The sequence below is a fragment of the Mizuhopecten yessoensis genome, unplaced genomic scaffold (genome assembly GCF_002113885.1).
Source record: "Mizuhopecten yessoensis strain PY_sf001 unplaced genomic scaffold, ASM211388v2 scaffold11161, whole genome shotgun sequence".
Classification (NCBI taxonomy): Eukaryota; Metazoa; Mollusca; class Bivalvia; order Pectinida; family Pectinidae; genus Mizuhopecten; species Mizuhopecten yessoensis.
The window spans coordinates 320,782-344,553 of record NW_018408910.1 but is presented as its reverse complement, the minus strand read 5'-3'; the positions used below and the strand labels follow the sequence as shown (position 1 = coordinate 344,553).

The following is a 23,772-nucleotide window of genomic DNA, read 5'->3' as shown; positions in this document are numbered from 1 at the left end:
CTATTTCGTTGCTTTTTAATGTTGGCTCGGGCCCAGCCTCCAGATGTTACGCACACTTTTTCTCTATACATTCCTGAAATATGTCATAGCAAAGTTGAAGGCACGCGGCTAGCTACTTGATTGGTCTCAGGTAGAAAAAACCTGACCAATAGCTATGCAGATACCTGTCCTTTGACGATTAAAAGAGGAGCGACACCCAAATTCAAAGCCAGTCAATTTTACCGTTACGCGACCGCAATAATATTTTGACGTACATCAAAGGATCAAACTAGCCTTCTCGTCTCATCCATATGCTTCTGGGTATTGATTTTCATGTTGATATACGTTGTATCCCAGTATCGAGTTTTAAATATAATATTCACTCAAATCTCATTTTACAACACCATTCGTCGATTTGTTTGCCCTTCTAAACGGTGTTGTTTACTCCTGTCGCGTCCAGATGTAAGTAACAAATTAAAGATCGGTATTCAGATTAATACACGTAGCTGTGAAAGCTGTTAAAGTTTCAACGAATTCTGCTGGTTAATTGCAAAAGGATGGAGCCTCGAGCTCCTTAATAGTGAAATCCAGATCTCTAATTAATGATCATTACATGTTTTACAGTTTCCGCTTAGCAGTAATACGAAAGTATCCGTGTAGTCATTAAACTTAATATTATGGGACAGCTAAACTTTGTATGGTTTAACACGATTACCACCAATTATCTGACTTTAAGCATACATATTAGGATCGCTAGACTGCTCCTGTGTAATGTTCGTTACATCCCAAATGCCGATGCTCTCAGCTCTGAAACTTTTTCTGTTATTTCGATAATTGAGACTTAAGCTTAAAAAGAAGAATTATCATTGCCAATATATCATGACATGATTTCTATTTATTTAATTGTCTACAAAGAACTCTTATTTTGTATAATTATATTTTTGTATTAAAGAATTGTTATGATGGCTTACTAACTTTCCATTCATTCGACAGAAGACATCATGACCTGTGACGCAGTAAACTCCTATGTTCTGGATCTCATGGTTTCGCCTTAGTGTTTTGTGTGTTTTCATGGTGTCTTTCCCGTTGCTTTTTAATGTTGGCTCGGGCCCATCCTCGATACTCCAGAGGTTACGCACAATTTCACTCTCTGCATGTCTGGAATATGTCATAGCAAAGTTGAAGGCACGCGGCTAGCTTTTTGATTGGTCTCGGATAAAAAGAAATCCCTGACCAATCGCTAGGCTGATACTAGTCCGAATTACTCTGACCTATATAAAAAAAAAAGTATATAAAACGTCAGAATAATTCGGACTAGGCTGATACCTATCGTTTGAAGATTACAGAGGAGCGACACTCAACTGACTTGAAGCCAGGTCAATTTTACCGTTACGCGACCGCAAGATTCTTCTGATGTACATCTCAGGATCAAACTGGTCTTCTTGTCTCATCCACAAGTTGGTCACACTGAGTCTTTGATTTTGTCATGACATATGCGAGAAGTGCAGAGAGCATAAGTGAGCGTAACCCCTGGATATCGAGGATGGCTCGGGTCCTGTTGTCAACGTTATAATACACGTAGTTGCATGGCACGGTTTTACACTGTGCATGTGCATTGGGGCATAGAGAACAAACACGTGGTTACTGTTATCACCAACTACTGTAGGTTTTATTCAATGGGAATAATAGACAAATGGAATGAACATATTAACAATGTGTAAATCTTATAATGAGATCTTGTCATAGTCATCTTGAAACATCTGCTCTCCCAAACATCTTGCCGATATCTTCTCATAGTAATTTCAACGTCTACCCTCCCGAAAATCTTATTGGTATCTCGTCATAGTAATTTAAACATCTGCTCTCCCAAACATCTTACCGAGATCTTCTCATAGTAATTACAACGTCTAACCTTCCGAAAATCTTCCCAATGCCTCTTTATAGTAATCTCAACATCTACCCTCCCAAAAATCTTATTGATACCTCTTCATAGTAATTTCAACATCTACCGTCCTTAAAATCTTATTCAATGATACCTCGTCATAATAATTTCAACATCTACCGTCCCTAAAATCTTACCGCGATCTCGTCATAGTAATTTCAACATCTACAATTTATGTACCCTCCCGAAAATCTTACCGAGATCTCGTCATAGTTATCTCAACATCTACACTCCAAAAGATCTTACCAAGATTTTGTCATACAATGTGCGTAGCAATTTAAACTTTACCCTCCCGAAAATCCCAAGTGATATCTCGTCATAGCACGGACTTAGATTATCTATGTCCGTTGTCATAGTAATCACAACACTCCCTAATTTACTAACTAACAAAAGTAATGAAATGTAGTTGGAAATACACTAACATAAATTATACATTAGTTATATTGGTTGGGAATGCGTTTGATGTCTAACGTTTATCCAGGTAATCAAGAATCAAATCGTAAACGATCTGAAATGCATGCTTAATACGTACAGAACAGAAACAAATCATACCACGAGATAATACGAAGTTGTATGAACTCTATTTCTCTACTGTTTGGTTTGGTATTACATTTACATCTGATAAAATGTCACCTAATTAAAGTTTCGTTGCATCATTGTGTTGATTTCTATACGGAATTAAAGACGAATTTGTCTGATTAAAAAGTTCATCTAGATTAATGGAGAATTTATCGAATAAACGGTGTAAATGCATGGATTTATCTACAAAATATGTACTAGAAATTCTTCTAGATATTTTACTGACCTCAAATTATTTTTATTTTATTTTCTTCGAGGCTGACCCAATTAGTTGTAAAGAAAAACATCTACCGAAAAATATTTCTTGTACTGCATATAATACCCCGGCACTGATTGCAGGGTATATACCAGATCTGTCCTACTATTTCAAAAAACATATAAATATTAACAAGCAGAATTTAGTCTATAGGAAGTAAAATTAACCTGTCATGTATTATAAAACTAGAAGTCTCTCTATATCTACACGATAACTACGAAAACAACAGTATATTGGAGTGCTCTCCCTTCCCATACTAGCTTCTACCACTGCGTGTGTTACTTGATACTACTTTTTGATTAACATTTAGTTTGTCATTATCCTCAATTCAATATTACCTTAGCACCTTTGAAATAAGTCATCAACTAAATCAAAGTTTTAATTAAGTAGTAAGAATGTTAACGTTTTTGAAGTGCGGGAACTCTTTTGATCAGGAAACAGTTAGGTACACGTACATTTTGTATGCGTGTACTAGTACGAGATTATCATGACACCATATAAAGCCTGTACTATTTTGTTGTTGTGCGTTACTGTATATTTGAATATCGCAGGATATTTAAACGTTGAATCATTTGCTTATGCAAATATTAATAAACATAATATTTATAGCAGTCTAGACAATCAAGTAACCCATCACTAATAATAAATCTATAAACTCGAGAGAAAAAAACGCCGACAGATGAATGTCTAATTTGAATTGGGTCTGTCATCATGTTGTCAACCCGTCACACTAGCCTAACATATTCTGGCGTTACTCCTGCGATATGTTGGCAGGGTTTTTCGACGATGCTACATTAAATATGACAAATTTAGTCATAACGCAATGAAATTCAACATACAAACGTAATATTATAACATGGAGCCTCGTTTGTTTTGATGTTTTGTTTCCCGTAAAGAAATCCACCTGAACGAATTTCTGTATTTATGAAACGGTATAAAATTTATTGAAATGTTAAGACCTTTCCTAAAATTAAAATATTAAACAATACGCTAATCCATGGTTCAATTAACGAAACTAAGTTACTATGTTAAGTCTACAGGAGATTAACTGTTTGAGATCAGATCGTGGCCGACTCACGGGGTTGGTGATATCGGGGCAAGATTAACGAGGAACCACCGTCAATTAATCAATGCTATAACACCATGTCAATTCCTTATTTCATTTTTTTTGCCACAAAATGCTTGACTTTTGTTACTTGTACAGTCACTAAGCTATCTTATCTCAAATAAATGTATCCCGCTTAAACGTCCAACTGTATCATCAAATCAACATTACTAGATTATCAATACTAAAATGACGTTTGGGAAGTTCTACCTTTAGGAATGTCATGGAAGTATTTCAAATCATCCTCGATACTCCAGGGGTAACGCTTACTTTCGCTCTTTACACCCCTGAACTGTGTCATAGTACAATCGAAGGCTCAGTGTTCACTCCTTTATGGACGAGACGAGAAGGCTAGTTTGATCCATTGATTTACATCGAAATAATTGACTGGCTTTGAAGTCAGGTGTTGCTTCTTTGTGATCTTCAAAGGACAGGAATCAGCCTAGCGATTGGCCAGGTGTATTTTTTACCTGAGACCAATCAAATTGCTAGCCGCATGCCTTCAATTTCGCTTTGTGATTCCAGGTGATTGCAGAGAGCAAAAGTGAGCGTAACCCCTGGGCCCATATTCATAAAACCGTTTTCATGCTCAAGCATAGATTTAATGCTCAAAACAACTTTCTTGTAACTCCCTTAAATCATTTCAAACGATCAAAAAATCAAATGAAAACATTAAAAACAGTTTTTGGCTTCAAGTTTCTTCAATGTTTTCAAAATCATTGACAAAATAAGATTGTTTTTATTAATTTATAACAGGAACAAGAAGTTCGACTTGAACGCAAAACCCATGCTTGAGCATCAGAACGGTTTCATGAAAACGTGCCCTGGAGTATCGAGGATGATTTCAAAAAGGATAATGGATTTGCTGAAAAAGGCTACAGTAACAAAAGTCATTTTCATGGAATATGATAACAATCTTGGGTAGAAATGATTGAACAGTCTAAAATTAAACATCCAATGACCGTTACGCATGATCCTTAAGTCTTGACAATGCATGATATCGTCAAATTCTTGTTGGCCATATTTTAAAACACCGGTGTTTAACTTTCGTCCTGCTCTCCTATTGCATATAACACTACCTCCTGGTCGTCTACGTCCTGTTCAGCGCTGGAGTGGTAACCGTGAACGAAGTACAGAAATATACCTGAAAAGGAAACAAATAAAAAGTAATTACGTGGAATATACATTTCACCCTATAACAACCAAAAATAAAAACAATATATATATGTAATTTTAGTTTTATCAACATGAATTAATCGGTCGTGTTGGCCAGGATAAAAAAAATATGCAACGATAGACATTGTGTTGTGAATTGGAAATAAAAAAAATAAGAAAAATTAAATCACATTTTACTATTTGCACTAATGCACATGTACTTATTCAAGTAAAATTCGCATTGACGCAGATTTTATCACATGTTTTAGGGTCAAAATCTGTCGGAACATAACAGTGAAACAGTTTATTTATATTCATCAGTTACATTTGTATGCAGGAAGATAATATGCTTACAGCAAAACGAAATGTATGAGTGTATTTGCAAAGTATAACGTTTATATGTTACTATGTAACACGTTTCGGTGTGATAATTTAACGGTATGAAAATCACTGAAATGGTTTTAATCTTTTTCGATACTATAGCTACACAATGTAAGTGTTTGTCGATAGTGTATATTTTCCATAACCGAGTTCGTGTTTAGTGTGAGCCGTATTTTACATAATATGTATTATTAATCTGTCATTTCACGATTGTAAAATTTCCATCGATTGCAGTTGTTTTATTACTGAGACTGTATAGATAGCTTATCCTTTCTATATATACCATCGTATGGTATTGCCACTATATAACCCTACCAAATTCAGTTGGCATTCATATAGGTTATGAATGCCATGGACCGATTGTTGACGTCATCATTATAATGACGTCATAATTGTTACATTGGATACCACTGACCCTCCCTTGGCGATGGCTGTTCTATTCATTGAAAAAGTATACATAATACATACATGTACATTATTCGAACTAAATGCAGAATAATAATCAGTGTAATTGAATTTTCTAGGAGATGAACAGGTTACAAAAATGGTAAAAATAAGTGCTCAACAGCTTTCAGTTGGCATTCATAGGCAACTGAAAGCAGTTCAATGCTTAAATAATATACAATACATATATATGATATATTACCCATTTGTATTTATATTCTATACACAACATCGATCTTCGTATTCTAGTTTTGTACTATAGTTGACATTTGTATGCATATTTTATAAAATAAATTGACTTGTTTATCTACATATAATATGCCCCTTACATACGCAATAACATACCACACTATGATACATTGTTTTCAAATATTCACTCTTATGATAAATTCGTCATCATAACAGGATGCGACAAGGGCGAAAGCTTAAAAACAAATACGGCCAACATTTCAAGGTATACAGTATTGTTTTCTGTATCTATATTGTAAGCAATTTATGGACTTTTGTATTCTTTATTGTAAATGTTAAATTAGTGAAAGAGAATAGATCATTTATAGCTGACATAGAAATTCGTTTTTGTCTTTGTGTAGATGTAGTCAAAATTTAAACTTTCACCATACCGGGAACTGTTCTTCCTCTCCTATCAAAGCTAGACATTGTTTTGTTGTAGCATGCACTGTATTCACATGTTAATATGTTTGTATTCAAAAGCTAGGTTGCCATTTAAAATATGATAGTTTTGATATTATCAACAAACGAGAGAAGAAACTATTACAGAATATTATTCGGTCAAGTGTTTCCTTGTTTTAACATTTTAAAACTTTATAACAATGGTAACTTCATCAAATAATAAAGCACATGTAGCAAAGCGGCCCGTCCGTAAATATTTACTATCCTATTTCATGTAATATATAATTTCCTTTTTCTATTGTTGCTAACATAGTTTTCGCGTATTTATTTATTTTGCGTAATTTCACGTTAACATCAATCGCGAAATCCGGTTTCAAGTGAACATTATTGATACATAAAACATACCATATGTTTATAATAAATCGCTTAGTTTCCACAAGATGTTTTCTTTTACGCGAGTTCCCGAGAAGACTAACGGATTACAATATGCCGCAGATATTTTTTCAACAAGAAACACTTTCTTCACTTCATTATTATTTTGATCAATGTATACATTAATATACATAATTTTCATGTTTACATTCCCGTGTGTATATTAGAGTTGATCTTCATTTTGACGGCGTATACGGAAATATGAACGCAGTTGGCAATTTACATATTTTATGTGGACTGGCCCCCGTCTCTAGAATATTGAATCATTTAGAAAAAAAAACTTTGATCACTTAGATGTCTGAGCCTAAGTTCTAAACTAGGGGGAGATATGCTAGAAGTAAAATACATCCAGGAAATTCTTTATAAAACTAAGGGGCTGGTAGCCAATTTAATATTTTATGGTGCGCGTTAGTTTATATAAAAGTAAACATAGATGATCTTTTACAGAACACTCATGCATGTTCAGAGACGTAAGCGAAATGAAGAATCTGTCCCGTTTCATGATTGGAGTTGACTGATGTGGGACCCCGTGTAGATTCATGGGGTTTACGTGCCGTCTTCTTATTGGATATTAAGGAAACCAAAATTGTTCTGTTGCGCAAATTGCAACACTTAAGGGTTTTATCTTTTTCTTTCAGAATACCATTTTTCCTGGGCGTTGACAAGGCATTTAGACATACCAAATAATGGCTTTCATAAACGTGTTAAAATTGTTGGCGTTAGCTTTTATTAGATATTTACGAACTTTTGATATAACATTTGTGTTTGTTAGTTACGATTCTGCTACAAAATTCTTCACGTAATCAATTTAATTTTACTTTTGAGCTCGATTTATCATAAATGCTCTTGGAATCCATTTATTTGGGGGGAAGCGTTAAAAAGATATTATAACTTGTGTCTAATCCCTTGTCTGCATTTGGCAATAAACAGGCTTAAACTAAACCACTTATTCTAATTATGTTACAGACGTTTTCTTCAACTCTTATTATTGAAAACATTAAAATTGTGCTGATATTAGATGTGGTATTTTCCCTATATTAAATGTTTGATTTTTCTGTAGAATGTTCGAATGAAGCTTCTTTTCATCGTCAAATGTCTTTTCAGTAATAATTCATTATTATTATTATTATCAGACATGGACTTTCAATTCTACCACTAGTAAGTCATAAATGAACGAAGTGACCATATGACGCAGTTAAATGTACACAAAATAAAATTTAAATTGGAGTTTCATTTTCTCCTATTTCTACTTATTTTTTTACTTAGCAAAGTGTTTGACTCTGCTGGTTGACTAGCAGTGCCGACGGTTGACCGGAGCCTTGTAGCTGGAATTCATAGCATGACAACAGGGTATACATGATCTATTGTAGTCAGAAGATGTAGATCCTTCACGTTATGACTGGTTTTATAGGCCATTGTTTCGTTGGCAGTGGATTGTACACGCTCACTGGTGAGTCTTAAACAAACAAATTGGCTCCATGGTGCAGTAGAATATTTACTTTGTTTGACCACTGTATCTAAAAGGAACATTTTCTACTAGCTGCTTGATAGCTTTTCTTATTTAAGAGTACTCTACATCGACTTCCATTTTCGTAAAGTTCGGATGTCGGAGAATTGTCGGTGTATATGAGCTTTACCTTGAGCTTGATGGTTAAATCGTTTTTTTTATTATTGTAACTGATACTAATGATTATAAACCGAATCCCTTACAAATCTGCGTTACTAAATAATTTACTATTGTTCGATATTTAATTTTATCACCCTCTATTAACTACTTTAGATTATAAAAAGGAGGCACGGTAGTGTAGTGGTAGGACGCCGGGCTCTTGACCAAAGGGTTGCGGGTTCGAGTCACGTCACGGCACTATGATGTATCTTTGAGCAAGATTCTTTACTCCGCTTGTTCCAGTCTGCTCAGCTGTAAATGAGTACGTGGTTGGGCACTGATAGATTTGTTAAATGCTAGATGTGAGCGCCGAAATGGCAGCACCAGCTGTGGGCCCCCCACGGAGTTGAGAAAGATATTGGCTGGTTGCAAAGGCCCTATAACCACGGATAATAATTTGTGAACCACTTTGAGACGTCCTACGAACTAGGTTGTAATAAAGCGGTATATTCTTATATTATTATATTATTATAAATTATTATTATTATCTATTATCTTTATTCGCGTTAACAAATGTCGCAAACACACCTTTCTGTATTTACAAACGAAGACATTCATTCACGTTCACTTAACCCGTACGTCTAACGCCATGTACAAATAACTGTTCGTGTAATAATTCAATTTGCGATCAATGCGTTCTTATGTGTCGATCACAAATAATGATTACAGGATATGGAAGAACACGACATCACTTAATACTGTTATCAACGTGATATTATGTTCAGGTTCAGATTTTCCTGAAAGCCTTGCAAATTCTTTATAAACATCTGTTTTATAATTCTTCAATACCTGTTAATATCAAACAGGTTTAATGCCTGAACTGTTATTTTCTCGACAAAAATGTATTCGTTTTTGATTTTTATACATGCAAAAATATGGATCTATAGATCAAGTTTGTAAGAAAAAATTATCAGGTATAAAAATGATTTCATGTTTTGTTAAACAATGATTTATTTTTTGTTTAATTTTGTGAGAATCTTTAAAAATGGTTTTATTATGGAATTTTGTAACAACATCTAAATCAAGAATTTAATCAAAAACATTATCGATAACCTTCTCATCTTTAGATGTGTTTAGAAAATAGAACATACTTCGACATCAAACTAAACAACATTATCAAAGCAAAATTCGTGGACATGTTTCCAACTCGGAAGAATACATCTTTCAATACAAAACATTTACACGTAATGTGTTGATAAACGTCTCCGATTATTAATACTGATTTGCGAAATTCGAGCAGAAAGTAACAATAGTCAAAACTTGTGACCAAACCGAGTTATTTAATTTTTAAGTTCCGAAGTAACAAGGGATCGCAACGGTCAATTAACGAAGTACGGAGCCGCCGGAAACAGAAACCCGGTGAATGCAAGATGAGTTTCAAAGCACTGCAGTCAACTACATATAGTAATTCCCTCCTGTTATTACTTTATGACGGTTAAAAATATTATTACAATATTTTGGCAATTAATCGTTGTCTGGTGCAACGTTTTAGGACTGAAATATATCCTCAGATATCATTACATAAATTATTTCTTAATGTATAATCTTTCATTTTTTGCAATCGTTATTTAAATCGACACACAAGTAGGGCAATGCCTCTTAATAAGAATGTTGTATTTTGGTCTGTGTAAACTTCAATTTATCATACATTTCTGTGGTCCGATAAAATGCTTGGGTGAAATTTGTTTCAGAATCGGTTATGCATTTTACAAGTACATTTGCAATATTTTATCCAAACGAGTAACAGTGACTGTAATGTCTGCAGCTTTGAATGTCATTAACTACAATATGCTGGCAGACGACAGTTCAACTTCCGGCGTCGGGGACGTTTTCTGGCGGACCTTCTTAACGGAGTTGTTAAATGATTTGTCAGGTATTGTTTATTTTGGGGCAGTAAGAATTGGTCGTCTACGTACAAAAATAAATGTTACATTTGTGTATGTTAAATAAGAGGATATAACGAGCAGTTTCCCGGGGATATACATTCGAATAGCCGCCACTGTTCTATACAAACATTTACATACAGACATTCGTAACCATTCTGCATATTAAGATTATCCGTTTCACTCCCAAAAAAGTGTTGGAAACTGGTTTTTTTCTGAATGACTATAGCTTTGATTGAATACTTCTTAATGAAAACCATACGCTACGGGCCTTTTATTAGAAATAATAAAGATTATAATAAATGACAGTGTTCTGAGTAAAAAAAACAATACAGCGGGGCTAGACCGAGAGTTTAACCGTGGACCTCAGATTTATATTCTATCGCTTTAACCAATTGAGCTACTTGGTCAACATAAGTGACTTGGCCCAACTTGTGCTACAGTTATATCCAAACGGAAGCTGACGGGAGATTACTGTGTATACGAAAAACCACAGATAGCGGATTTATCCTGCACAACACACCTACATCTATATATGTCTTTATAAACTACATTTTGAATACACTTTTTTAGAAGAATGAATATTTTTTCACAAAGTGATTTCCCCAAATTGGGCACTTGTGAAAACCATGGTTACCACATCAAAAAACGCTAAAATACATGATTTTTAACCCAAAATTTGACACACTCAGTTAGTATTTTTTTCTTAAAACCTGTCATAAAATGAATATCAACTACTCGGTAACAGAAATACTCACATTTTTGCATGGGTCGTTCAACTGGATTTTTCACAATATTCACACATGTGCTGAGTACAAAATAGACTATATGAAAAGCTAGCTTTTGTTGTGTAGACACAGATTTGTAAATGGCCAAAAATGTAGTCTCAAACCAAATTCGATTTTTTTCTTTTTTTAAATGTGAAGCCCACATAGTCCACTTGATCATGTTAATGCCAATTTTAGTGCTGATTTTTAAAAAAAAAAAACACGTTGATACATGTAATATTACATGGGTTATTCATTGTACAAAATTATCCCCATGGCCACCGTACGCTACTGTACACTGCTACCTTAGATAAAGCGGAGGCCCGATAATCAAGCTATCTTTGTTTCCGGTAAACCTGGCTGACCTTAGGGACTCCTCGATATATAAGACTATTTTGCATGCAAAAAGGCAGGTCATCACTGACTGGAAAGTTAGACTTAGATTTTAGTGGTGTCTATATAAACCAGGCTCGCATGTATACGGTAAACATTCAAATGACCCTGCTTACCTAAAAGTAGCCACACTGAAAATCGCATCCACACCGCATAAGATAAGGATGTCATCATGAATATATTCAGCAGTAGTGACGTCAATGGCACAAAGGGAACGTAAGGGGCCCTATAAATCAATCGGGTCTGATTCTGTGGTTGTTTGGTGATTAGTATTGTCGTTGTAACCAAGGAGATCGCACAACAAAGTATTACAACTAAAGCCCACCATGACACGTTTGTGACGTAACATCCGGCAAGCTTGACAAACAAGGCTAGCACCAAGCACGATACAATATATACAACAAGAGCTATGGAAGCTGTACGTAACGTCCGACTTGTAGGTTCCAGAGGAATGTCACTGGGAATCTGAAATAGACTGCTCATACTTCCGGACGGTGTTGTCTTGACGACACTATCCATTTTTTGATACGTCATACCCCTTTGCACACCACCCGTAAGTGGCTGGGATTCTGTTCCATCACATACATTTTGTGGTGGACGAGTTTTAAGCCGAGGTGGAGTATCTGTGGAATAACTGCCGGAAGTGTAAGGTAAATCGTACACGAATTCTGTACACTGCATATACCTGCTGTCATCCATGGAATCGTACTCCTGGTAAAGGCCGATATGACCCGGCTGGTACCGCTGACATAACACACACAGGGATACCATGGAAAATGAAAGCAATGTGCCAATAGCCATAATCTCGATCAAAACTTCAAGACAGAAACACGTAGCAAAAGCTGCCGACACTATTCCTCCAAACGCTACACCGAAACACGATATGCCCGTATTCCTTTTACAAATAGGATTATGTCCAAGACATTTCGATATTATTTTGTCGTTTGACATTGCATAAAGAATTCTAGGAACGGCGAATAAACATCCGAGTGTAGACGCTATCAGACCACATAGCCCTCCTACTCCGATCACGTACTTAGATCCGCCTATGTTTCTAGCCTCAAACGCCAAAGGTAGAGCCACTTCGTCCGTGAGTTTGTTCCATGGATAGGCCAGGGTTAGGGCGCACGTGACGCCAAAATATGTGGCGAAGCAGACGGCCAGTGTGGTAAAGATGGCGCTGACCGTGACTTTAAGTGGTTCCTTTGTGTCCTCGGTACTGCTGGCCACCACCTCCACGCCCGAGAAGGCCACAAACAGCGTCCCCGCACCACTCACCACCTATAATACACGAACAATATAGTTTTATCAATGTCGTCTACTAGCAATATATCATAATCTATATTTATATTTGACCAATATTGCAAGAGAACATGTGACTATAACTCTTAATATTGTGTACAGGTTCATTTCTAGAAAAAAATGTTAAGAGTGGTAAGTCTAGATTGTATACAGGTCCATTAAACACAACCAAAGCCAAATATTGATAGACACACAACTCTTTAACTCGACATGACCTTGACGTAATTACGTAGTTCATGACAATGGAGATAAATATCTGATATTGTCTGCAGGGTTCCTTCTTTTGCAAATGTGCCTCAAATTTAAAATAAGACAAAATTCAAAATTGAAATTATAATTAAAGTTTTCAAATGTATCATGTTCCTTGTTAAAATCCTATAACTATGAACGGTATTGCAAAGATTTATAATCATAATTCTAAATGCACTCAGAATTTTTAAGCATTAAACTGCTTTTAGATGCGGTTCATTAGCAATATGAATGCCGACTGCATTACAGGGAAATGATATGAACTGCGTTACAAACTTCACTGAAATGTTCGACATTGTAATTTTAGAAAACAGAATTTCGTTTCCGCATAAAAGAGTATGGTAATTGAAATAGCAATAAATATCTTTGCTATGGTTTCATAGTGGAACATACAACTCCTCGAACAGAATTCAAAACGAAAATCAGACGAGACTTCCGTATTAATTTGTGGTCACGTTCGTATTAATTCTCATTTCGGTTCATAGTCTGATAACCCGAAACGAAGTTTACTTGGTTTATGTAGTGACAGTGCAGCGCAAATGTAAATATTTTACTATAACTCTAATATGAACGCAGTATACGTAATATATTGCATGCTCTGTCGACGTTGTTACACCCATTTTGTTTGTTTGGATAGGGTAGGTAACATTGCTGTTATGACTGAATCATGTCGGTGTTACCATAACTTTGAATGGATTGAGACTTCGTTAACGCAGGTTTGTTTCTAGTTTAAATGTTGTTAACGAACGCGGCTGTGATTAGAATGTGTCTTGCTTACCGTGGCTTTGATTGGAATCGTCTTTAGTACTGCAAATTGATCGAACAGTGCCATTGGGGTTGCCACGCCTTGTATTTGAACGCGTTAGTGCTACAGTTACATTCTTGTAATCTGTCTTGCTTACTGTGACTTTGATTGGTGCTTGTCTTTTTTACCGTTGCGTTGTTTTAAAAGCGTAATTATTACAGTCGCTTTTTATCTAGCATCGTGGTAATCATTGCGTTATTCCTAATATCGAGTCAGTGTAACGGAGGTGTTGATAAAATTGTGTCGTTGTAACAACGCGTCATTGATTTAGTTGCGTCGTTGTTTCCACGTCATGGATTGGATTGTGTCATCGTTATCACGTCTTTTATTTGATTGTGACGCTGATATCACGTCTTTGATTTGATTGTGTCGTTGCTACCAGGTCATTGGTTTGATTGTGTCGTTGTTACTATGTCATTGATTTGATTGTATCGTTGTTACCAAGTCATTGATTGGATTGTGTCGTTGTTACCAAGTCATTGATTGGATTGTGCCGTTGTTATCATGTCATTGGTTTGATTGTGTTGTTATTACTATGTCATTGATTGGATTGTGTCGTTGTTACCATGTCATTGATTGGATTGTGTTGTTGTTACTATGTTATTGATTGGATTGTGTCGTTTTTACCACGTCATTGGTTTGATTGTGTCGTTGTTACCAAGTCATTGATTGGATTATGTCGTTGTTACCATGTCATTGATTGGTTTGTGTCGTTGTTGCCATGTCATCGATTGGATTGTGTCGTTGTTCCTATGTCCTTGATTGGATTGAATCGTTGTTACCAAGTCATTGATCGGATTGTGTCGTTGTTACCAAGTCATTGATTGGAGTGTGTCGTTGTTGCCATGTCCTTGATTGGATTGTGTCGTTTTTACCGCGACATTGGTTTGATTGTGTCGTTGTTGCCATTTCATTGATTGGGTTGTGTCGTTGTTACTATGACATTGATTGGATTGTGTCGTTGTTGCCATTTCATTGATTGGGTTGTGTCGTTGTTAATATGTCCTTGATTGGATTGAATCGTTGTTACCATGTCATTGATTTGATTGTGTTGTTGTTACCAAGGCATTGATTGGATTGTGTCGATGTTAACACGTCATTGATTGGTATGTGTCGTTGTTCCTATGTCATTGATTGGATTCTGTCGTTGTTACTATGTCATTTATTGGATTGTGTCGTTGTTTCCATGTCATTGATTGGATTTTGTTGTTGTTACTATGTTATTGATTGGATTGTGTTGTTGGTACTATGTCATTGATTGGATTGAGTCGTTGTGGCCATGTCATTGATTGGATTGGGTCGTTGTTACTATGTCATTTATTGGATTGTGTCGTTGTTCCTATGTCCTTGATTGGATTTAATCGTTGTTACCAATTCATTGATTGGATTGAATCGTTGTTACCATGTCATTGGTTTGATTGTGTCGTTGTTGCCATTTCATTGATTGGGTTGTGTCGTTGTTACTATGACATTGATTGGATTGTGTCGTTGGTGCCATGTCATTGATTGGATTCTGTCGTTGTTACTATGTCATTGATTGGGTTGTGTCGTTGTTACTATGACATTGATTGGATTGTGTCGTTGTTTCCATGTCATTGATTGGATTTTGTCGTTGTTACCATGTCATTGATTTGATTGTGTTGTTGTTACCAAGTCATTAATTGGATTGTGTCGTTGTTACTATGTCATTGATTGGATTGTGTCGTTGTTAACACGTCATTGATTGGTATGTGTCGTTGTTACTATGTCCTTGATTGGATTGAATCGTTGTTACCAAGTCATTGATTGGATTGAATCGTTGTTACCATGTCATTTATAGAATTGTGTCGCTGTTACCACGTTTTTGAAAAGGTAATGCTGGTTCTAATGCTAAGGGTTGTTGATTGATCGACACACCCAATTGGTGTGGCGCCATAGATAAAGTGCAATAAAACGGAAACACGGTTTTTGAGCGATACATGCAAACTATTTTCTATTATTCAAGACAAGATTTTAATATCGTTTCGAGGGTCTCTTTCTCATAAAATTCAACTGAATTGTTGTCGTCATAAACCAGTCTAAATGAGCCGTGAATGATAACCTGTTCATCAACATGAGCTAGAGGTAAACACGACTACTTCATTTCCGGAGCATATATAGACCGTGAAAATGAAAATGATACACAATCATGAAACACAATAAACCCATCGTTTCGTTTCAGGGAAATTGTGACCAATACCAAAACCGCAAGCATCAGTGCGATCATGATTAATGTACACCGCGCTTCACCCCAAACGCATGTCAAGGTATTCATTTTGTCAACATGAGAAAATGACTTCATTACGTTTGTGCTCGCGTGGCCTGCGTCGCTGACCTACTATCTATCATGTCCGCCAGCTCACCGTATCGGCTGGGGTACACCCTAATCAACATCAAATAAACAGCTCCTTCGATTACGAATTGATCTATTTCAATTTCTTTAATTAACAGCAAAAGCTAGCGCGATCAGCTTTATTACCTTGATGTAGTGAGATGGAGAGACATTTGTATAGCTGTTTGATCATTAAACTGATGGATGTGGCGTCGTTCTTTGTGGGATTTGACAGAGATCGACAACTCTTTAAATCGATCGAGGCTGGTCAACTTTGTTGGCAAGTATCAAACTGAGTGATTGCGATTTGTATTCAACTCATTGAGTTTATTTGTACATAAAATCCAGTAGCTTCAGTAATCAGCGTGTATATGAGATTAAATTTGCAAGATTGGAGATATAAATCAACATGAAATCGCGATTTTGATTTGTTGTTCCTCGTGAAAGGAAAAATGATTTTCCCATGAACATGATCGAATAAAACCTCTTGGGAGAGCAGAAATCTCCGTAAAAAATGCAAGTTTTGTTGATATACTTTTGCCTACACCATTCTGATTTACTTAGCGCCCCAGGGATATTCAAACGATGAAGGACATTTTAGACAAGTACCTAGCGGAGTTTTTTAACCGTGGTAAGAACAGACGACGGAACCTCTTCAAAACCGTCCTAGTTAAACTCGTTTAATATGGCCTTTAAGTCACACACACTGTTTACATAAATATGGTACACCAAAAAAAGCAAGAAGTGTGAATTTGTATTATGCTATTGTAACGGATTTTAAGCGAACATTATTTGGCAAGGTCGATCAACCTCCAGTGGTTGATGATCAGGAGCGTTGAATTAAGGTGAAACCCATTACATTGGTGTGCAAGAGGGTCTTCCAAACAAGGCGTAGTTTGAGATAGACTATTATCTGTTTCGACGGGTCGCCAAAACATGGGGCAAATGAAATTAAACGCCTTTAGATTTATTCGAAGACGCTATGTGCATCAAACAGCTGACGATTTTGACAAGTTTTACAGAAACAACATGTAAGCATATCTACAAAAGAGGACAAGATGTTCGATGTATAAGGCGAAAATCATTTGAAACGTCATGTAAATCAATTTCAAATTTTGGGGTTTTGTGTACAGTATTTCTTAGTCTATTATATCTATCAATGTTGTTTGCTTTAAGTTTAATGTCCTCGCAAAATCCAAGAAGAGTGCCGAGGGTGACACCATCGAAAAGAAATATAAGACAAAAAATATATGTTTCAAGTGTTGCTATCTACAATGTCCGCTAAGCAGAACAAAAACTTTCTGCAGGGGACACATTAATCGCTCTTAATATAGCATGCAGTGGTAAACAGCAGACCTATTTCTTCCCCAAACTTGGAAGAAGGTTAATTGAATGTTCCGGCCAGTACTTTAAGTTATATTCGTCCAATAATATTACAAAGGTCAAAGCTTTTTTCATTTTGTTTTGTGCTTTGATGTTGCATTTTCTCAAAAAGTTGTACCATAGGTTTCTGAGAGAAATATGCAGAACGTTTTTTATAGTGTAACTTAAACATGTTTTGCCGTGTCTTTTGAAAAGTACAACGCAAAGTTGAACCTCAAGACGTACACCCGTAACAGTCCAATCGGGAAAATATGGTGAGGATATATATACCAATCAGCCAGTTTGACCTGCAATCATATCCGTTATGGATCACAATGGTGTATAGTCCGGACATACAAGTGTCAGGTCATACCAGCGATTATCATTGAAATGAGACCCACATTCTATGATTGATTGAAATTGGAAATTTCGCACACACGTAACAATCTGGCTGAGAACGTGCCACTCCTACATACCACCGGATCAAAAAAACGGACACAGAGAAAGTATCCTTCATCTTTCATTTTTTCATCTGAAAGCACAATTTCTAAAGCTGAAAGGTTCAACATTGACTTTAAAACAAAATTGACCACGCCGATTAAACTTGAGATTTTCTATCTACACATCTGTTAAAACTTACAAAGAACCATTTGCCCGTACATATGACCCTGACAAAGGCTTTGTTTACTTTGCACAAACCTTTATTTTGGTGTAAAGTAGCTATTTACATTTATATATCAATGTCTGAAAAAAATACTTCGAAATACGGTTGGATCTTTTTGAGCCAACCGTTATTCATTCTATATGAAAACTTAAGCTGTGTCATTCATAGCTGATATATTTCCTTTGTACAGCCTCTTAATAAACCTACTAACTAAAAATGAAGTTTTTCAATCATGAAAGAAAGACCTCTATTACACATAAATTGTTGTTTTATCGGAACCGTTTTTAGGCCATACTGTAAGAGTTATCGGGAACCATTGTTTTGACGCCAAACCGATCGAATTTAATGTTTATGCTGGTATGAACCTCTACTGCTTACAAACATAATCATATACTCCAAGATATGCATCATATAATGTGTTTGAAAGTGGGTTTCATACCATCACAGTTCTTAACTTTATGTCTATAAGCGGACACCATTGGAGTGGCCATTGCCATCTTTATAATAGCGTTTCGCTGATCATGTTTCCCTTTTTCGGAGCCTCTCTAGAAAAATCGACAAGTGCCACCACAACCTAGTTCGAACGAAGGAAGCAGACGACAACAATGGCACGTGAACCTGGTCGTCTCTACTATTGTGTTTTTTGTGTTGTTTTTTTTTATATATATTTGGTTTTGGTTATCCGCCCCGACTGAATATGAAACTATAAAATTCACAAACAATACATAAAGCAAAATTGTTGTGATCAGAGACAAAAGTGTGAGAAGAAACTTTTTATTCAGTGGTCTGGATCCATGGCGTGCGTGCGCCGATTTGGATATAGATATTGCACCTCCTCCCACACAAATAAGTTTATCTTACGTCGCAAACATCCCCACTTTATTGTGCAGACACATCCGCCATCTCGTGAACGTATAATAAAGTTTTCTTATCTGCAACGTTTGATGACCACAGAGGTGTGGTTACACTTTTATTACCATTCGCTGCTCCTTATGTTTGTATTCCTTGTCAGGTTCGGGAAAATAAAGACCTGCTGTTTCGCACTGCACATAAGAGGTAACAAATGTACGTGTTAACCTCTGCGTGTCTTCTTTATGGTCTTCTGCTTCAGTGCGAAAGAAACTAATCTATGCTGCCCCATAGCAACACTTGGGACCTCTAATGTATCTATTCTCTACTGTTCCTACTTTTGTCGTCGGATTCCCACCCGTCTTGAAGTGACCTTAGCTTTTGCTATGACGTAAACCCTAATCAATATAATCCATCACATTTATTTTATAATTTCTGTCAAAAATGACAAATCTTGAGTATTTCGGATTAAGTTGTCTTCGTAAGCCAGAGCCTAACGACAACACGTAAAACACAACCTCGTAAAGGCATATTGACGGCACTTTAGAATTGTTTTATATTATAAACTGATTATTAGGTTCAGTATAACGTTTTAACGGTCGAAGATGATTATTAGAACAATATGCTGAACCACAATGCTTGCTTTTGCATTCATTGGGATATTGCGTGTGTACGATGTTACATGAAGCACCATAAGAAAATCTAATAAAACATTGACTGTTTTATCGAGTCATATCGATATCGAGTTATTAAGTTGTTTTTGTTTTCTGCTTTTTTATAATTATATGGTTATATTGGTAAGTTTTATCGTTAATTGCAGTAACACTTTCAGTGGTTGCCATGGACATTGCTTTTCGATATTACTGTTTTTCAAATGTTGCTATTACAGTATCAGACACAGAGGGTGGCAAGAGGGAATTTTTAAATATTTGCTAAGAATCACCTATATTTTGAAAACAAAATTCAAATTGTTGGAAAGGATGTTATATTTTCCTTCCGTACTCTTTTGGGCGAATATGTTAGCCTTCCAAATCGTCCTGTGTGGGTGTGTTCAGTCAACCACAAAAGCGCGTGCACGTTTTTCCACGCTTTTTCAAAAGCTAAGCTAGGCTAAATAAGGCGTTGTTCAAATTATTAAGGAAATCAATTTGATGAATATTTTTTGCGTGTTTTTGTTTGAATATCGCACAAAGACGAACCAGACAACGGTTAAATGACAGTGAAATGAATAAAGGCATCGGAAAGCTGCAATCTAGCACGTCTAAACGTCAGGTTGCAGTAGAGCTTGGGGTGTCTCAAAGTGTGATGGCAAGAATGTGGAATCGTTTCCAAACAAATGGAAACCCTTCCAGACGTCATGCTGGAGGTCGTTCTAGTGATACAACGAAGCGCCTAGACCGAGTTTTGCTCATTCAGGCACGGCTTCACAGGTTCCAGACTGCCACAGCTTTACGAAATGACCTCCTAAATGCTTCTGGTACCCGGGTAGCCACTCAGACAGTTAGGAACCGTCTTTGTGATGCTAGTTTAAGATTACTTAGACCAGCAATACGAGTGTCCTTAACTGCCCGCCGTGTTAGGGACCGATTAGATTGGGCCCAAGCTCACAGCACTTGGACTCTTTAGGAATGGGAGCCGGTTCTTTTACTGACGAGTCCAGATTCTGTCTCGACCTCACCGACTGGCGCGTTAGAGACAACCTGGGGAGAGGTTCCAGGCAGGTAACGTTGTAGAACATGACCGATAGGGTGGAGGTCAGTGATGGTGTGGGAAGGCATAAGCCTTCGCGGGAAAATTGAACTCCATGTCTTCCATGATGGTACCGTTACGGCCCGGATTTACTGCGATGAAATCTTGATGCCTATGTTAGACCCTACGCTGACGCTATCGGCCCTGATTTCATCCTTATGGACGATAATGCTAGGCCACATAGAGCAAGGGTGACTGAGCAGTATCTACAGCAATAGACTATTTAAGGGTAGCCCTTTTCCTTTGGCTCATTTTCCAACTGTAATTACGATTTTTGGATTTTGTTGTATGCTGATGAATTAAAAGAAGAATCAATTCTTCAAAAATAATCTCAGTATAAACTAAATAAAACATTATTTTCACATATGTCCAAAAATAAAAGTGATCCTAAGCAAAATGTGAGTAGTATATATATGATAAGGTCCAGGCATCATGAAACCTTGTACACATAAGTAAGAACACTAGGCTTTTCTTTGACTACGCACCAGAATGACGACTGCCACATATCCCGGCATTGTTCTGGGATCTGTAAAACCATTCCGCCAGGCGGTCGGGTCTATCCTTTCTCTTCGTGACAGCGTAAGGATGTATCATGGTTTTCATTAGTTCTATCAATTTGTCTTTTCATTATTTCGTTTCGTTAGTTTCATCGAATTGTCATTAGTGCGTTTCGTTAGTTCTATCGAATAAAAGTGTCTACCATCAATCGGATAAACACGGTCTTTGCATTGGAAAGGAAGGCGGATCAATTCGGATTTAAATGAAGTCAGTGTGAACGATGGCGTAGGTAGACGAGCCAGCCGCGTCACAACGCCTTTGGTGTACCACATCCGCCCAGGTCTATATCGCACTGGAGCTTTATTCAGATTAATTTGCATATCAATGGTCTTTCGTGTCACGATTTGTCCCCAGTTTGATTGAGCACAACGTAGATTGAATACATTATTTTATCTAATTTGAAATTTCTTCCCTTTTTAGAAAATGTATGTTGGCCTCCAGGCATTAGTTTCGACGTAATTGCAGATAAAGCTATGTTCTGATTATGCGGTGCCACTGGCTACGTAAGCTTAATTGTAGTGTTGGCTGGGACAGATTGTTTAGATTTCCTTGAAGTTTTCTATCGCTATTTAAGGGCTTTGTTGTATGAAATTATCAAAGAAGTATCTTTGCTGTTGCTTAAATTAATCTTTGGTGTACATTATGTAATTTATTGATTAGACAATTTCTGCACATGTAAAGATTGATCATATGCTAATCTCGATCCAATATAGGATGCGTGTTTGTTTTACGTATTCGATCATCTCAAATTGCAGTTAGTCTAACATTTTAGTTTCAAATTCAAGAACACACGCAATTGATCAGCTGATGTTTATGACATACATAATTCGTTGTGAAATTGATAATAATTCCTACCTTAATCTTGACGACTTATCATCCTATGACGTCAGTCATATGTTAACACGTGACCTGTACGTTACATTGTAGCATTGTCCCTGGCGTTTCAATAGCTATAGCTCACTTCTGAGAAACGTCATAATTAGAGAAATAACCATGTTCACTTACCCCAGAAAAACCGTAGGGAAAGAAACCCGGCGGGTCCGTCCAGTTTTCGTGACGAACGTGGAAAAACCCGACACACATCAAGCACAGGATCACCAATCCATTCAGGAAAGTGAATATACAGCTGACTACAGCAGACACCTATACATCAAACAGATATTCAAATGAAATGATATTTCTGAAGTTCAGACACAGACACCTGGTCACGTATGTATTTGTTTACAAGAAAAACACTGACACGATAACGAAAATAGCGACTTTCTGTCATGCATACGAACTACATGTACTTTCACGAACTTTTCATTAAATGTTTCAAAGTAAGATCCGATTTCATCGGTTTTTATATGGCTTCTCTTATATGTACAAGGCGGAAACTTTATGTCATTATAGCGCCTCGCATGCACATGAAATGGAAGTAACGTTTGCTCTGCTTAGAAGCAATAAGGTCGTTAATACTATGACGTGTACTAGGGCTACTAGCAAAAGAACAGAAACTCATAAAACACGTTTACCTTCACATCGACAATGACGATGCTTAGGGCGACGATGACAAGAGCGCAGGCGACAACATCCGGGCTATCTGACGCTCTGGGACCCAACGACCAGTGAAGCTGCTCCTCAAAGTATCTACAAATAACAGTATAACCTTGTCATATATATCTTAATGTCAAAGTTTTAGCATCGTTCGGTGTAAGGATCCCTGTACTGCTGCCAAGATACAGCAATAAGGTATTGGAAACTATTTTTTTCTGGCATGAGTAAAGCTATTTTTAAATCATTTCCGAACAGAAAATCATACATTGCGGGACTTTTATATAAAAAAAAAAATAAAAAAAATAAAGAAAGAAATTGTAAAGAAATAACCAGTGGTGTTAGACAGGGATTCGAACCGATGAGTTCAGTCTGTGATAATTCATCGCACTAACCGATTGAGATACATGGTCAACGGAAATGTCCAACTGTTCAATAGTTAGATCCAAACGGAAGTGCCCAACTGTTCTATAGTTAGATCCAAACGGAAGTGTCCAACTGTTCTATAGTTATATCCAAACGGAAGTGTCCAACTATTCTATAGTTATATCCAAACGGAAGTGTCCAACTGTTATATAGTTATATCCAAACGGAAGTGTCCATCTGTTCTATAGTTATATCCAAACGGAAGTGTCCAACTGTTCTATAGTTATATCCAAACAGAAGTGTCCAACTGTTCTATAGTTATATCAAAACGGAAGTGTCCAACTGTTCTATAGTTATATCAAAACGGAAGTGT

The 23,772-nt window shown here is 36.6% G+C and overlaps 1 protein-coding gene across 1 annotated transcript in view; it reads right to left on the bottom strand.

Annotated features, from left to right (window-relative positions):
* Positions 1-4,551: 4,551 nt before the first annotated feature.
* LOC110467124 (cationic amino acid transporter 2-like) overlaps positions 4,552-23,772 on the bottom strand; it is a 39,268-nt gene continuing 20,047 nt past the window's right edge. Inside the window, exons 5-8 of the mRNA XM_021524054.1 lie at positions 23,015-23,129; positions 22,506-22,643; positions 11,729-12,893; positions 4,552-5,005 (exon numbers count right to left, since the gene is read on the bottom strand). Of these exons, the coding sequence (XP_021379729.1) occupies positions 4,902-5,005; positions 11,729-12,893; positions 22,506-22,643; positions 23,015-23,129 (1,522 nt within the window). The 3' untranslated portion in view covers positions 4,552-4,901. The remainder of the gene's footprint in view (positions 5,006-11,728; positions 12,894-22,505; positions 22,644-23,014; positions 23,130-23,772) is intronic.